Below are 17,563 nucleotides of genomic sequence, written 5' to 3' on the forward strand. Positions count from 1 at the left end.
AGAAGCAGACAGAAACTGGCACGGAAGCAAAGCAATGTATTGCTGAGGATGGGATCAGGAGAAAAATATGGTTTCACCACCAAAAAAAGGCTTCCCTCTTTTCCAAACTGGGTGCAAGCTAACCGCCATTTACTGTAGGTAATAATACACTATATAAATAACAACCTCATACAACCTTAATTCAATAAAAAACTGAACTAAACCTGTAACCCATCCTCAAGCTGAATAATTCAAGCGTGCATTGTACTCACACTATATTTGCACCCATACAGTAAAAGAGGACATAAGGTGATGCTGATTTGGCATTCTGACATCAACACTTTTACCGTGACATCATCCCACCCGTGAGGCGCAGGATTGGCTGACTGTCAGACAGGCGAGCGTCCTCTCAGTGCCAGACCAGTGAGGCCAGGACGAAGCAGATCAGATGGCGAGCCCAAAGAAAGATGACGTCGTCGAGGACCCACACACACACACACACACACACACACACACACACACACACACACACACACACACACACACACACACACACACACACACACACACACACACACACACACACACACACACACCACACACACACACACACACACACACACACACACACACACACACACACACACACACACACACACACACACACACACACACACACAACACACCACACACACACACACACACACCACACACACAACACACACACACACACACACACACACACACACACACACACACACACACACACACACACACACACACACACACACACACACACACACACGTGTGTGAAGGGCAAAGCAACCCTTTTAAACCATTATGGTATGGACCATTAAAAGGACTAATTAATCACACCTCATCACAAAGACTTCTCTCAAGAACCACATCTTGGTGCTTATTCTTTCCAAGAATAGAAGCCAGTCCACCTGCATACCAATGAGGCTATGATGGATTTAGTCATCTGTAAGCTGCAATATAGATGTGACAGCTCTCATTTCTTATATTCCATGTAAAAGTTGTCCACCTAAAGTTTAGTATACTGCCAAAATGATCCTATTCAATACACCGTTCTGTCTGAAGGTGCTCTGTTGTAGGTCAGTAGCAGGTTAGTGTAGGGGAGGAAACAGTGCTACATCTCTGTAGCTTTATCTCTGGAAGAAAACCAGGAAGTAGTCCATTGAAAGTCCCTTGAGGGACAGTGGAAAACAATAAATAATGCATGGCAACCGGTACAAGCTGAATGCTGCCCATAACAACTAGACATTAAAACATAAATATATGGGGCCTTACGTAGCCAGTGGTAGCGCCATTAAAACAGATCCCGAACCACTGTTAGGTTCATCAATCTGTACATTATTACTATTATTTCATACACGAAAGGCGCCTCAAAAAGCTGTCAAATGTTGGATTAAGGAGGCAGTATAGCAGTGTCCCTCTAAATGATCTTGTGTTGGGTTCTGAGGCTCCATGTAAAGTATGTAAAGAGGTGTAAAGAGCAGATAAGCAGGGTTTAAAGCCGTGTGAACAAACCTACACCTTTCACTACACAGTCCATGTCACTGCCTTCACATTTACCCAATGACTTCTGTCAAATTCAAGTCTAATTACACCATTAGTATGTGATTTATTTTTCAACCAGATTGGGTATTAGCAACCACGAAGTTGTATGATAAACTGCCTTTAGGACTTCGGCTGAGATTGTTTGTTTTAAACAATTTGACTCGAACACTGGACTGGTTCAACCTGCTAAAGCAAACGGTGAGGGATTAGCTCCTTACTAGCTAACCCCAGTGTTAGCTAGTTAGCTCCAGTTAGCCACGTCTCAGGTCAGTGAGGGTTACGTGGGATGAACATGAAATTGACAGTCTGACAGATAGCAGGAATGCGGGGCAACTTATTAAAATGCAAGCGGAAATGTATCAATTCATGTTCAGAAAAGGTTACATTTTGTTTGTGACTTTTTGGTGTTAGCTAGCTATCGTCAGTCTGACAGTTGACTAGGGTGTCTCACTGTCTCTGTCTGTTAACCCCGCTGCGCACTGACCTGGAGAGATGCTTCAGGATCTGCTTCTTGATGAGTCCAGCCATGGCTTCACAATACCGATATCCGAGCTAGCTCCCTGCTAGCTTCTCCCTCTCGAGTTATAAACACAAACGGTTCAAATTATCACCCCCGTGTCAGTCTTCATTTTAACGGTGTTCCCGCTGTTCTCTGAGAGATGAGGGAGTTTGTGTGGAAATACGGCATCTCAGACGTCCGAGTGACAGCTGGGCTCATGGACAAAGAATATCGAGTTAGGCCATGTCGTGATGATCCACTGATAAAGCTCCGAAACGGTCCGGATATCTCTGCAACACACCGAACACCTGGGCAGCGCGTCGCGAGGAGCGTCTGTTGTCACGGCGTCTAGGCGGGGCGTCATGATGCGTTCAGGGTCTGCTAGGAATCCCCGCCCTGAATATGTAGATAGGCGTAAACGTAGATATTTATCACAGGCTGTACTGTATATAAAAAGCTATTTATAGTTCATTTATATACACACTCGAATCATTTGAAAACTAGTTTTTGACATTGTCGTGGAGGAAGTATTTATAACCTATACTTAAGAATAATTCGTAAGACCACAGTATAGAAATAGTTTGAAACACAGGCCTGCATTAAAAATTACACTAAAGAAAAAGTACACAAGTATAAGCGTCCATATAAACTTAAAGTGCCAAAAGTAAAAGTAATCATTATGCAGAAGGGACACTTGAAATATGTTATTTATCTTGGTTATAAACAGTGATGCATTAGTGGGTACATACTTTTAATTCTGCAGCTGGTAAAGCTGGAGCTAATCGTAATGTGTAATGTTCTTAATCCATAAAAGTATATCATAATGTATTTTTTACGGTTTTATTGTTTCAACAGTTGGACATTGTTACATTGCCTAAACCTAAATCACTTTGGGGATATGACTTCAGGCGGTTGTCTGTGCTGTTTGCTTTCGCCATAAAACGCTCTTTTAGTGACACCTAGTGTTTAAACAGAGGATGTAAATACTATTTTTTAACTGCAACTACAGTGTAATGACTAGAAAAAAATAACTAGATTTTTCTAATAAACCTTAGAGGAATTTGCACATGAGGCAATTTTATATAACTAATACCAAACAATTTGGCACAGTATAGCAATACAATTGGTACATTTATAATAAAGCAATTTTAAATGAACAACTAAATGACATGCACAAAACTAATATTGGTGTTCTTTTTATCATTGATATACTCAAAAAGAAAGATTCCTATGAAAAGAACATTGTGTTCATTAAATTGCCTCCACCATCTACAGACCTCCAACATGCAACAGCCACATTTATAATGAAGAAAATGTAATTGAAACTCCTTAGTCTTTTCACTTATTTGTCAGTGTAAATAAAGGCTGTGTGTGTGATCATCTCTGTGTGCAGAGATGTTACCATGTGAGTTCACAGCAGCCTGCAGATGCCACGTATGCAAGGAGGAGCGAGGGGAGCAGCCCCTCCCTGCACCGCTTGCAGGAAGTTTGCATCAGTCTTCAGTGTTTAAGAAGTGTAACAGCATTCGTGGAAAAGTGTCATAGTAAAAGAAACATATAAAACACGGTTTATGTCACTTTCAGATTCAGTATATTGATGCACTTAGGAGAATGATGCACTGTTGGTGCAACTCTTTGGCTTTGGGGGTGCATCTTTTGTCTTTTACTAAATCGAGTGACATTTTCTCACTTCTCTTACCAGTGCTTTTGCTTATTAAGATCCTGTGGAACACTTTGAAAACTTCCAAAAGTTGCTAAAAACCCTCTTTAAGGAAATGTTGTTCCAGTGAGAGATGCTTCTGCAAAACTTTCATTCATGTTTTGGTTGTGTAATAAAAAATATACTATGGCTGATCTGACGTAAACATAGAGCAACAACAACGTAAACGAGCAGTAGAAATCATTCATTGTGCTCTTGTGTTTTATTATGTCATTTAAGTAGACCCATACAGAGCCTGAGTTTTACATGGGACAGCCCCCATCCGCATACCTCAACACTAAAAGCCCAGTGGAAAGACACGACGCGCTCCCTGATACGCTGCCGGTCCTGTTAGTGGGCCTGGACTGGAAACATTCTCCATCCACGACTGCAAAAACCAGCAGCAGCCCTCACATCACACTCACACTCTCCTGAGCCAGCTCCCATCCAACATGACGGCGAAAAACCGAAACAAGAACAGCGAGAAGAGCGCCGCATCCAGCCCGGAGGATGTGCCCAAGAAAAGCCCAAAGAGCAGCAGCAGCAACGGGGTGAGTGGCCCCGCACCTCAGGGGCCACCGTCAGGGAGCTGCCTCGGCCTTTTTGCAACAATAGCGTTTTATATCGGGTTAATAGGCGCTGTAGGGTTTGCTGCTGTTTATTTACAGCAAATTGTGGAAGAAGTGCGGCAGATCAGCGTCAGACATGAGCAGAGCGCACGGCACGACGCAGAGCTGAGCGTAAAAATGGACAGTGTCGTTCAACAGGTAGGAAGAAAATGAAGTGAATCAATGAAAAGCAGAATGAAATGAGTCTGAATACTTTTACACACCATTTTCACAGTATTCTCAGTAAAGTACACAGTGTACACTATATGGGCAATGCATTGTTGTTGTTAGACATTACATAAGAGTATAGTTGTTGTACTGGATGTAGCCTACTCACTGTTGGGGGTTGGGTGGTTTGGTGACCAGTGATGGGTTTAGGGAACTCACTTTTTATTCAACACACGACCAATAAGTAAACAGACCTGATATTAATAAATTATTTCGACATTTGTATATATTTTAGGATGTTCTTTTAGAACAATATGCCTTTGTTGATTCTTAAGATGCAGGGAAGATAAGGATGAGTTGTGTCTATAGGGAAAGGGACAACCTCCTTTCTTAATGTGCAGAACAAGTCATCTCTGATCATCAACTTTTGCTGGAATAAAAAATGCATAAAGACTTGTAAAACAAACGTGTTCAATGTCTTCAGATAATATAAAACATCTATATCTTATAAATATATATATATAAAGACAAAGATCATAAAAGGTACCATATAATTGAAGCCCACTCTTACAGTTCATTCATTCTCTCCTCACTTCCTGAATGTAAAAGTACACCGTGTATCTGTAGCCAGTGTAAACTATATTCAGTCAGCTTTTTCTTTACTCACATATTTCACCCCATTCAGTGGTGACTGATGACTTAACTCCGCCCATGCTCATTTACAGGTTTAACATGTTTGTTGTTTCCTTTGGCTCAGAGCTCATTTCACAAAAGCACTAATAGTAATTGGAGCAATGATTGCATAGTGAATATTTATATTGAGTTAAAATACACAGCCATAAGAAAAGAAAAATCTTGTGGCATCTTTTCTTAAAACTGTATGTTTTTAACCACACATCTTTTAATGTAAAAAATTAACTTCTGCGTTCATCTACATTTAATTTGCACATACACTGAAAAACTGAATCATTGACTTTAATTAAATGTATTAAGTCAACAGATTTCACATAACTGTATTAGGTTAGTCGAAAATAATATTAAGTTAAAATGAAAAGTATTACTTAATATTATTGCTTTCAACTAACCTAATACATTTATGTGAAATTTGTTGAGATAAAACATTTCATTAAAGTCAATCAAAAGTAAAAAAAGTAAATAGGCTTATGTGTGTCTTAGCTAATAATGCACAAGTGTTTTGATGATAGTGTATGTTGGTTGAAAACGCACACTGATGCATGTTTTCCTGTTGTCTACAGGTGGAGTCTTTGAGCAGTATTGTGGACGGGCTGGAGTCATCACTGGGCATCACACGGGTGGAGCTAGAGGGGTCAATCGCCCGGATGAAGAGGGGCGAGGTGGAGACCAGGAAGGTGGAGGAGGCCCTTCAGAGGCTCCAGAACGACTTGCTCAGGGACCTTTCAGAGGGCATCAAGGAGGTGAAGGAGGCCCGAGAGATTGACTTCTCTTCCCTGGAGAAGACGGTGGAGGAGCGCCTGGCGGAGGTGAGCCAGTCCATCAAGGCCAGCGTGTCGGAGTTCACCGAAGCTCAGGACGAGACGCAGGGCCAGCTGTCCGACCTCAAGGCCCGCCTGGCGGACATGGAGGACCCCGCGCTGGTCAAACAGGAGCTCTCCGCCATCGTGGAAGCTGTGGCTGAAATCAAAGCAGCCAATGAGGCAGAAGGCACATCGGCAGACTCCTTCAGGGAGCAGGTGGGCGCCGTGAGGTCAGAGCTCCAGACTCGTAACCAGGAAGTGGCTTCACTCTCTCAGGAAGTGGAAACTGTGAGGTCAGTGGTACAAGAGGCGGTGGGGAATCTGAGGAAGTCGCTGTCTGCTGCAGAGTCGGACATTCAGGCTCTGAAGGACAAAAGCTCGGCGCTGGAGAGCGGCGTGGAGCAGGCCGTCGACGCCGCCAGTCACGTGGAGAAGCAAGTGAACGCAGCGGCGGACCAGATCCTGAGAAGATCAGAAGACCTGGAAGCCAGAGTCAAAACATCAGAGGAGAGCGGAGACTCCCTGTCGGCATCGGTGTCAGACATCGCCTCCAGAGTGGAATCGCTGCTCGCCAAATGTGACACTCAAGACAGCGTGCTAGCTGCACAGGGCCAGGCTGTGGAGAAGGTCAAGAGTGGCATCAAGCAGGAGATGGAGGCCCTGAAAAGCAGTCTGGGGGAGCTGCAGTCCAACATGGCTGCTATTGGTGGTGCCCAGACCAAGCTGTCTTCGAAGGACTCCAGCCTGGGTCAGCAGGTGGAGGAGATGAAGAGCAGGCTGTCCGCTCTGGAGGACAGCAGCAGCAGCAGCGTGAAGCCGGAGCAGCTGCAGGGCCTCACCAGCATGGTGGAGGGTCTGGAGAGCAGAGCGGCCAAGCTAGAAGGCCACGATGAGGCTATCCAAGCCCTTCAGAAGGCTCTGAAGGAGACCACAAAGACACTGGAGGACTTATCCAAAGGCAAGAAGGGAAAGTAGGGAGTAGGCAGTCTGATATCACCATACCAAAAAAAGTGGACAATGATTCCAAAGAGTGACAGAACTCCTTTTTCCTGTATTTGTGAAGAATTGTTTCTGAAAATAGGTCACGATGTTGCACATTTTAGTAGAAAAGAAGCCAATGTGAGGAGTTCGGTCAGGAGGAAGCTGTACTGCTGATCTGTGAATTCAAATCCACACCCATTCTGCACTGTAGTTCATTTTTCTAATGTTTTATTTTGTTGTTTTTCTGTGCCAAGGCTGTTTTTTTTTTTTTTTAAACCAACCGAAATGCAATAATATGCTCTTTTTGAGCACTCCTTTGTTTACTCACTACATGTTTTTTTTACAAGAATAAAAACTCTTGACTTTTCTTGGTGTGACCTTATTTGAAAAAATATGATTTGTTGTTTTTCTTAAGCTGCCTCAACTGTATCATCATGATTAATTGTATGGGTGGGGACTGAAAATAAAGTTTAATGATATGCGTGAAGTACCAAAGGGCTGCTCAAATCTAAATATGAATTCTATCATGATTGCAATATTCAAATACGACAAATAATTCTGAGTGAACCTCTCACATGAAGCTCAATTTGTTAAGCGTTACCACCAGGGTTTGAGTTATGTGGGAGCCAATGGGAGCTGAGCTCCCATAAGGAGGGGTCTGAGCTCCCACGGACGCAGTGAAATCATACATCTGTGGGGGTCGCTAATACATTACCAACAACCATTATTTTAATCACAAATAATGCAAATGTCAATGTAATGAGTATTATTTACGTCAACGAGGTAAATAGGCTAAAAGAAAAACATGTTTTCCAAAAGAACTACGCATCTCTTGAATGACAATATGCCTGCGCTGAGAGGTGCGAGAGGGGGGCGGAGGTCGAGGATCTCATTATTTGACCTTAAGGGATATACACTGTGGCCCTAAAGCAACTGCTCCATTATCTGTATCAAATGCACACATTGATGCCACCAAATGTCACAATAAAAATAGAAAGTACTACAAATAAACTGGAATTCATTTACATCTTAAATTATTAATATATATACACAAAAAAAGGTTTACAAATATCCAACCTTCAAATTGCTTTTTTAAATCAACACTGCTCTGCACACTTGCTAAAGAACATTTGTGTGGAAATCTCAATTCATTTGTAGGGCTGCGTGAGTATGGCCAAAAGTATGGGAGTAAATCTCACTGTAAGCTATTTAAACATCACCAAATTCTGTGTTATTATGACCGATCATAACTCAGCTTTATGCAGACATACATTTAGCATGGTGTACAGGGCCGGTTTTTGGCATAGGCGGCATAGGTGGCATAGACGACATAGGCGGCATAGACGACATAGGCGGCATAGGCGGCATAGACGACATAGGCGGTCGCCTAGGGCGCCAGATCTGGGGGGGCGCTGCGCTGGCAGCTCTGACTGTTTGCGCTCATCCTAATTTTCAGCCTTGATGTAACAACATTCATAATTAAGTAAATGTAACACCCTTTTCACCCCGGTTACACTTTTCATTTGCCCTGTACAATGGGAGCTGTAAGTGATGAAAGTGGGGGGTGTTGGCTTATCAGGCGTCCGCAGCTCACAGCCAAAGTGGGCGTGGGAGCGAGCAAGAGAGATAAATGCAATTTATGTAAACAAATATTTCCAAGGCACTCCTTTATAATTATTTGGATAAACAGGTTTGAAATCATTTCAATGTATACTGTAGGACAGTAAACCAAAAATATCGTTTTAAAACTTGAGAGATACAAAAATATGCATAAATAAATGTTAACTATGTAAAATAAGATATGAATGAACAACAAAAATAAAATAAGTTACATTTATTTGTTATTGACTATGGTAGGTTATTGGTTATGTTCACATATTTGGTTATTAAAATGAAAACCGATTTTAATATGGGTGTTTAGAGTTGTACCCCCTAGATCTAGTCTCTAGTAATGTGTGCTTAAAGTGCACCAGATTGAAGCATTTTACTTTACATTTTCAAACATTTCTTCCCAGAACGATTTTCTGGCATGCGCCAGCAAAAATCTCGCCTAGGGCAGCAAAGTGGTTAGAACCGCCCCTGATGGTGTAGGAAACGGGCTCCGTGTTACAAGACGGGTCGGGGGTTTGGCGGTACCGCTGCACTCTCCACGTGTGTGTGTGTGTGCGTGCGTGCGTGCGTGCACGCGTTAGTTTTAAAGACCCCCGTAGAGCTCAGTTTATAACTCGAAACCTGGTTACCACCTTATCTACAATCTTTGACAAGTGTAGACTGAATACCACACGCTCAGCTCTTTCATCTGCAGGCAGCAGGAAGAGCGGACATGCCATTTTTCTTCTTTGATGTTTAGCTCTGCCTCTCTTCCAGGTGCTCTGCAGAGAGCTGCTTCACCTGAGGCAGCAGTTGTGTTTTGCTGGAAGGCGTTTGGCCCCTAATGAACTCTTTAAGTAACGTGGAGCGCCCACCGGATTCAAGGAACTACTCCTACCACATCGTTTTTTATGTGGTAGAAAATACCACCAAAAAAATACCAAAAACCTCATTGGTAAATATGACAGGCTTTTCTGGGTGGTACATTGTACTGAATGATCCATAAAAAGCTGCTTTAAATGTACCCAAACTCTAACATTTTAAGAAAATGTGCTTTTTATGTGTCTGACTGCTTCTTAGCTGGGTCTATTAACTATACCTATAACCCAGTATTAGCAGGAGCCGTTTTCCTGTTGATTTCGTACTCTGCCAGCTGTAACTTCATATTTACTGTAAAACATGAGATTGGAGTGTAGTGTATTTACCCAAATATTCCTGCAAGACACAGAATACCTTATTTACTGTATGCCAAAATACTTACATTTTCAACAAAACATTTGTTTCCTAAAAACCCACCGCTATAGGAACACCCATTGAACCAAAGAAAATCAAATGTAATCAGTGTAAAATGTGGGAAAACAAAACAAACCAGTTAACCTCAACCGTTAAACCACATATGGCTGGAGGGAACCAACAAAGAAAACAAACTTGCTCAGCCACAAGCAAAATACAAACACATTTTACAACTCAAGAACAGACACGATGCTGCTGTTGTCATTCAAATGTACTAATGGGTTATTGTTACCAGCTCTGTTCTTTGGGTCAGGCTAAACAAAAAACATGGCTGCACTTTATCTATTAAGGCAAGAATACTTTGAAACAATCTTCCTGAGTAAATTATGTAAATCAGTATCATCTTTTAAATACTTTTTATTTTTTAAAGTTTATAAAAGCCTTTAATGTTTGTTTTGATGGTCTTTGTTTTATTGAGTGACCTATGTTAACCTTTACTGCTATATTTTAAATGATTTACCGACACACGCTTGAAAGTTTTTTCTCCTCCTCTCAATTGTATCTTTATTTGTTGATGTTTTCAGGCATTCACTTCCTATAATACCTTTTATTTAAATAGTTTTGAATATTATTGCTGGTTTGGGCTTTTTTTAATGTATGTTAAGCACTTTTTAGAAATGTGCTGAATAAAAATGTAAATTTCAGTAAATGCTCAAACAGTAGTACAGGTGACCAGATGTAATTGCAGAGGACAAACCAAAAGGAGAAATCTTTGATCTTGATGATGTTGAAGTATGGCTCATGTTGGCCGGTGCATCGCTCCTATATCAGAGATATCAGCTATTTCACTGACCTGTTTAGCAGTAACACTTAAATCTCCCTCTACAGCAGTGAGGTTAGCCAGAGTCTGTCTCAGCTCAGCGACCTCCTGCTCTCTCTTCATCAGATCCTCGGCCAGCCTTCCTATCCGCAGAGTCAGGTCTGACAGCTGAGGCTCAAACGCCCCCAAGTCTCTCTTGATAGAAGCTACTTTTGGTTTGAGGTCACTAGCAAAGGTCACTGTTCTTATCAGCCGAGCTCTGCCGCTCTCCAGCTCCCTCAGGTGCTCAGAGATCCGTGTATCAGCCGCGGTGAGTTCAGGGACTTGCTTACGGAGCTGCTCGATGGCCTTAGTGTTGCGTTCGGACGCGTCGCGGAGATTTTGGACCCGGTCGATGCTGTTGGCCAGCACGTCCCCGATGCGTTTGACCATGCTGTGCTCCACCTGAGAGGTTTTGTCTTCCAGCGCCGTCACCTGAGTCAGCAGAGACTCCAGCTCCGAGCGCAGGCCCTCCATCCTGCGCACGTCCGTCTTCACCGACGCCACCTACAGGCCAAACACAGAACAGAGGAGAAATCCTTTTCAAACAGCAACAGGAACATTTTAAAGTGGTGGTCGAAGATAAGATCAAAAGAGGTGGGAGAAGAACTCAGATCTTGTACCTAGGTAAAAGTAGAAGTACCAGAGTGTAGGAATACTCTGTAAATGTACAAAAGTATTATCATCAAAATATACTTAAAGTATCAAAAGTAAAAGTAGTCATTGTGCAGATTGGACCATTTCAGAATAATATAGGCCTATATGATATGTTTTATAATGATTGATCATTAAAGTGTTATCAAAGCTGGTAAAGGTGCAGCTAGTTTGAATGACTTTGTATACTCAGGGTATATGCAGGAATCCTGAAGTCAAATTTAATACCTTTTAAGACCTTTTTTAAGACCCTTTTCATACATTTTAAGACCTCATCGCCACTTCGAGTTTTAACCGGTTACATTGGCGACACACTTTACCTCACATTGACTATATACAGTATTGATTGTCCTTTCTCCTTATCTTCCAACCATTTGGACGCAGACTTGCATTTCCCCATAACGATGTTGTTTAACAACCGGCGCAAACGGGCCTTCGCGCGCTATCAAGCAGTGAGCGTGCGATGTCCTGTTCAGATGACGTCAAATCCAACAGGATGCCATAAATAAACTACAAAGAATCACACTACACACCTACGCAATGATTACATTCAGGCACACTGTAGAATACAACCTCTTTGGACAATTTATATACTTATTGAAAACAAGCTACAAAATGTAATACCTTGGAAAATGCCGTTTAATACTTTTTAATACTTTTTAATAGCCTTCATTTTCGCTAAATTGATTTATCAACTTTTAATACTTTTTAAGACCCCGCGGACACCCTGTTACTGCAGGGTAGCTTGTGAATTTACTCCAGGTGGAACTAAAGTCTGATTTAAGAGTTAATTATATATATTTCTCATCATTAATCCAAATCTGCAAAGTAACTAAAGATAGTGGGGTAGAAGTAGAAAGTAGCAAAAAGATGTAATACTCAAGTAAAGCAAAAATATCAAAAAATTGTACTTAGTTACTTTCTACCACTGAAGAACAACCTTAAGGACATTGCTGTGCCAGTGACTGCTTACATTAATTAACATTAACAATAACAACAGTAAAATGTAGAGACACATAAATAACATAGCAATAAAAGTTAAAACGTATTCCAACCTTTTCTTACTAGTTTACTTGCCATGTGAACCCGGAATTGTTGAGTACCACCAAGTTTTATGTTAGAAATGTATAGTAAGGGTCCCCAGCACATAGAAAGCGCTGGATGCTAACTTGCATATGTTGGGTAATTTGCAAAATTGGCATAAGTTGAATTTATTAGCATTAATACATTTTGAGTCCCCTAAAACTTTAAAATCGAGCGAAAATTCATCAAAATCAGTTAACCGGCAGTACAAATAATGCCACTTTCTGGTTAAAACTGACATTTTTGATCTTGAAAATGTAAGAAATCAATTCAACATCCTCAATTACCTCGAAAACCATTCAAAAATTCTCCAAATCGGCAAAGCCATTTTTTAACTATTGTCTGCAAATTAATGCAACTTGTGCTAATTGTGCAAATTGCCCAACATACGCAAGTTAGCATCGGGCAGTTTCTCTGTGCTGGAGACCCTATACATTTCTATCATAACATTTTCGGGTGCTCAACATTTCTGGGTTCACAATATGCCCCTAAGACCTGGCAAACAGAATAACATATGTGTTTGCCTTCAACAGAAGCTGACCTACCTTGTTGACAAAGTCCTTGGCGATGGCGGAGGTGCGCTCCTCGATCTGTCCCACAGCGTCTCTCAGCGACGACAGGCTGCCCTGGAGCTGAGCCCGTTTCTCGTTCAGCCCCGAGGACCACTCCTGCAGCCGGCTCACGTCCTGCTGCAGACCCTCCAGCTGGGGCCCCAGAGCCCCCCTCTGACCCTCGAGACCTTGCAGCATCAGCTGGACGCTCTCACACTGAAACAGGACAGACAGCACATAGATTCAAGGACACGACAGCTGCATGTGTGTGTGTGTGTGTGTGTGTGTGTGTGTGTGTGTTAGTTATTTAAAACACTAACGCTAAAGTGCATCGTTTCAGATTTATGAAAAACACAGTTAAGAAAGTAGTGCCTCAGTAAACAAGATTAAAAAGGAGGAAAAAGACACATTTGTAAATTTCAATAAAAAAGGTGATTTTATTAAATATGTTCTATAAGGAAATCATTGCCATACATTCAAATGTGAAAACTAAAGATGGAAAGAAGAGCAATCCTGCATTTTTAAAAGCTAGAAGTACAAACCAATTAACTAATTGATTAATAATTTGACATCATTTTAACTATAATGTCGTTTTATCTAGAAACACTGGAGCAGATATTGTCATACAACTTGGCATAGTAATGGGTCATGTTGTATACAAATGCCATAGAAACCAAAATGTGGAAGTCCACATTGAACAAATATTAAAATAAATATGATTGATTGTGCTATTGTTTAATACAGTGCATGTATACCAGAGTTCATGTTCAAATCAGGGAACTTTTATGCAAAAGCATTTTTGTAACATGAAACTGAGGTGTACATTTGAAAAACAATAATACTGAACTAATACTGAGCAGTTTTACAGCAAATAGTAACACAGGGTGGGTCTGTCTTTTTCGAGTTGGCTCAAAACAATGACATCATTCAGTGAGCTCATCAGGAAGAAGTGGAGTTTCCTCATCATCATATGTTTCCCACTCTTCCTCCTCCTCCTCTCTCCATCCTTCTTCGTCCAGAGTGTCTTCCTCCTTCAGGCTGTCGACTGTAGTTCCCCTCAGCACCATGGTGAGTTCATGGACTGCCTCTTTAACCACGGATAACTCGTTCTTCATCTTCAGGATGCTGTTTTGAGCCTGCAGGGTGTCCAGCTCCTGTCTGATCTCCAGGATTTCGCCGAGTGCTTTCAGCATGCTGTCCTCAGTCCCAAACACCTGTAGCGTCACCTCCTCCAGGCGCTTCTCCGCCCCGCTCAGGTCCCCCGCCAGCCTCAGGATGGAGCGCACCGCCTCCTCCACCTGGGGCAGGTGCTGCTCACACTCCTTGGCCCGGGGGATGTGCTCCTGCAGCTGGGTGTCGAGCTCGGCCTCCCTCTTGGTCAGGCTGCTGATTTTCTCCTCCAGGTGGTGGATCTGCTTGGTGTTCCAGTCCAGATGTTCCTGCGATCGCTTGGTGTCGTCCCCCTCTGTGCGCTCCATAGCTCGGGCGTTCCTCTTGGTGCTGTCCTCGAGCTCCTCCAGTTTCTCCGCCAGCGACCGGGCCTGCCGCTCGGCCTCGTTGACCCGCTCCGTGGCTCCGGCATGAGCTTCCCGGGACTCGGACTTGAGGGCGGTCAGGTCGGAGGCGATGGTGGCCAGACGCACCTGCCACGTCTCCGTCACGTTCAGGAAGTGGCCGCTGACCGTCTGCAGGTCGCGGGAGGCGGAGTTCTCGTCGTTCTGCATCACCGTGACAGCAGCATGGAGGGTGGAGATGTCCTGCTGGAGACGTGTTGCCAAGGAGACGGTGGAGAGCGCCTCCTGCAGGTCGTCCTCAGAGGCGGCAAGCTGCAGCCGCAACACAAAACAGGAGGGCTGTTTCTGTGGGAGCTCTATGGACCTCAGTATTCATACATGACAGATACAGCAGGAAACAAAACGCATGCATACTCAAAGGCACTGTGTAGGTGGACTGTAAAAGAGAAAGTGGTGAAAGAGTACTAGGGCTAATTGTCAATTTTATTATGAATTAATCATTTGGTAATCATATAAAATGTCAGAAAATATCCATCCCAGTTTCTCACAGTCTAAGCTAATTTGTCAGTCAAAAACTCAAAGATATTTTGTTTAATATGTTAATACGGATAAAAGCAGAGAATCTTCACATTTGAGAGGCTGAACAGAAAACTCTTTTATTTGCATGAATATATTGCTTTCACGATTAATATATGTTTTATCGTTTATTTATCTATGCACGTAGTTTTATTTTATATTACTTATCCAGGTTTTGAAATACAGATACGAATATGCATGTCTCCGACTCAAAACTAGTGGGATTTTTTTTCTTCTTGAAAAGCAACATATTTCCTATCCCAAATACACAAAATCCAAAAAAATCGAATTCCTCACTTGCAACAGAATAAATGAATGCCATTATGTACATGTAATGCTTTAAACACCACAAATGTAATTATATTCTCTTATTATAGGACTGGAGGTAAAAATCTCAGACACAAATATCTCAAAACCTGGTCATGTAACATCAAAAGTGTGTGTGTATGGGAATCCTTTTTTGTAATTGACCCTTTAAAAGTTCCATCCCTCAAGGCAGCTCTCATAATGTTCCACTATGAATCAAACGTACCTTTTCAGAAACCTTTAGGACTTCCTCCTCCATGTCGAACAGACTCGAAGTTTTTCCTTGCAAAGATTTGTACTTTTCTTCAATTGCAGAAAACCTGTCATTCTGTTGCAGTACCATCCTATAACAGAGAAACACACAGACACATTAGTAAAGAAATACACTCCTTACAAACAGAGGTGGGAGAAGTACTCGGATCTTGTACTTAAAGGGGACCTATCATGCAAAATGCACTTTTGTACGTCTTTTATACGTGAATATGTGTCCCCGGTGTTCCAGGGAACTCACCAAGTGTCAGAAAACACAACCCTCTCTATTTTCCTCCATACCCAAATCTCTAAAAAAGGGGCTGCAACGGATCTGATCAAAACTGATCCAGATTTGAACACTGTCCTGACGTCAGGACAGTGGCGCTACGGCTATTGGGCCAACTCCACCAATCAGGAGGAGACAGCCACGGCCATTGCCGTTCGAAAGCGCTGGAGACGCTGTAGTACATATGCCAGGCCAGTTCTCACTGAATCTGCCCTTGCAGAGCAGAACTAAAAAAAAGTGCAAATTGAGCTAAATGAGGCATGGCTAAAATGCATGATCTGTTTGGTATTTTGAAAAGAAAAAAGTATAAATATGCCTTATATAGGTATGGTCCTACACTATATTATTCAAATATAGCATGATAGGTCCACTTTAAGTAAAAGTAGGAGTATCAAAGTGTAAGAATACTCTGTTACAAGTACAATTCCTGCAATCCAAATGTTACTTAAGTAAAAGTACAAAGTTAATAGCATAAAAATATACTTTAAGTACCAAAAGGAAAAGTAGCCATTATGCAGATTTCAGTATAATGTATACAGTATGACATGTTTTTTATTGTAATTATTGATGTATTACAGTGTTATCAAAGCTGGTAAAGGTTAATTTGCTGCAGGGTATATTGTGAATATAACTCCAGGTGTAACTAGACAACATTTGCAAAGTAACTAAAGCTATTAAATAAATGTAGTGGAGTAAAAGTACAATATTTATTTTACCTTCTGAATTGTAGTGGGGTAGAAGTACAGTGTTGCAAGAAATGGATACTCAAGAAAAGTACAATAACCTAAAGATTGTACTACACATTACTTGAGTAAATGTACTTAGTTACTTTACTAATGTATGTATACTCACCAGCTGAGAGCCCCGCACGCTGCCAGCGACAACAAGCACATTAAACTCCTAACATCTAAACTGGAGGAGGTTTTGTTTGCTCCTGCGTTGTTTCCAGCTTCAGTCTTCACTTTCGGCGTTTCATCTTTCCCATTAGTAGCCGAAGTTTCTGGAACTGGGTCGCTTTGTTTCTGAGACTTCTTCCTCTGTTTTAACTCCGCAGGCATCTTAGCACACTGGCACTCAGTGGGTAACTTTCACAGTGAAGGACTTCAACAGTCAAAATAAAGGTCTTACCAGCTATTCGTTGAGTTGCAAACTAAAATAAAACACTTCTTTCACAGGTAGGAACATAATGTAGGATACTAAAGGTTTGTTAAATGTATAATTAACGGTGGTAAATTAAAAACGTCACCGCTAACAATCCTTTTGCTTTACCCTGCTCCTTGATAAAAATGATGCCTTCAGGTTCTCCTATTAAGATCGTATTTATCCAAATTAGCAGAATTGCTAGACTAAAACCAGGTAAAATGTAAGAATTAGTTATTGTATTGTTAATTTATCTTTAACATTTATATTTAACACAATGATTTTAAATAGAAAATAAAATTACAATTTGCTTTTGCCAATCTTTTTAATCATTAAACTGAGTGCCAATCTTAACGTTCATAGTTCCGACAGTGCAGGAAGCACAGTGAACGCCTCAGCCAGCCACGTAAGCGACTGCCAGCATTTGTCCTGATGTGGCCTGCTGTATTAATGATGTCTTTAAACTGGAAACTCTACAAATAACTATTAATCAGAAAGACAGAAAATG

At 41.7% G+C, this 17,563-nt stretch overlaps 3 protein-coding genes across 8 annotated transcripts in view; 1 reads left to right on the forward strand and 2 right to left on the reverse strand.

Annotated features, from left to right (window-relative positions):
• Window positions 1-2,399, reverse strand: part of uhrf1bp1l (UHRF1 binding protein 1-like) — a 33,329-nt gene extending 30,930 nt beyond the window's left edge. For 4 of the 5 annotated variants that reach the window (XM_034133369.1, XM_034133368.1, XM_034133367.1 and 1 more), the window contains exon 1: window positions 2,045-2,399. In XM_034133369.1, the coding sequence (XP_033989260.1) occupies window positions 2,045-2,088 (44 nt within the window). In that variant the 5' untranslated portion in view covers window positions 2,089-2,399. Of the gene's footprint in view, window positions 1-326; window positions 441-2,044 lie in introns of those variants that run through there. The other variant, XM_034133366.1, reaches the window with a different exon arrangement.
• Window positions 2,400-4,012: 1,613 nt separating this feature from the next.
• ckap4 (cytoskeleton associated protein 4) lies at window positions 4,013-7,378 on the forward strand. The gene is made up of 2 exons (XM_034133709.1): window positions 4,013-4,525; window positions 5,791-7,378. The coding sequence occupies exons 1-2, from the start codon at window positions 4,211-4,213 to the stop codon at window positions 7,003-7,005; spliced, it is 1,530 nt and encodes a 509-aa protein (XP_033989600.1). The 5' UTR covers window positions 4,013-4,210; the 3' UTR covers window positions 7,006-7,378.
• Window positions 7,379-9,824: 2,446 nt separating this feature from the next.
• On the reverse strand, window positions 9,825-17,196 carry ikbip (IKBKB interacting protein). 2 transcript variants are annotated; one of them, XM_034133664.1, is made up of 4 exons: window positions 16,768-17,196; window positions 15,604-15,721; window positions 12,976-13,197; window positions 9,825-11,200 (listed from the first exon to the last, which is right to left on the reverse strand). In XM_034133664.1, exons 1-4 carry the CDS (start codon window positions 16,971-16,973, stop codon window positions 10,634-10,636), a joined length of 1,113 nt encoding a protein of 370 aa, XP_033989555.1. In that variant the 5' UTR covers window positions 16,974-17,196; the 3' UTR covers window positions 9,825-10,633. The 2 variants fall into 2 exon arrangements, with proteins under 2 accessions (XP_033989555.1, XP_033989554.1); XM_034133663.1 differs by lacking the exons at window positions 9,825-11,200; window positions 12,976-13,197 and adding an exon at window positions 13,399-14,807.
• Between the last annotated feature and the right edge of the window lie 367 nt (window positions 17,197-17,563).

This window comes from Trematomus bernacchii, unplaced genomic scaffold (genome assembly GCF_902827165.1).
Source record: "Trematomus bernacchii unplaced genomic scaffold, fTreBer1.1, whole genome shotgun sequence".
Lineage (NCBI taxonomy): Eukaryota > Metazoa > Chordata > Actinopteri > Perciformes > Nototheniidae > Trematomus > Trematomus bernacchii.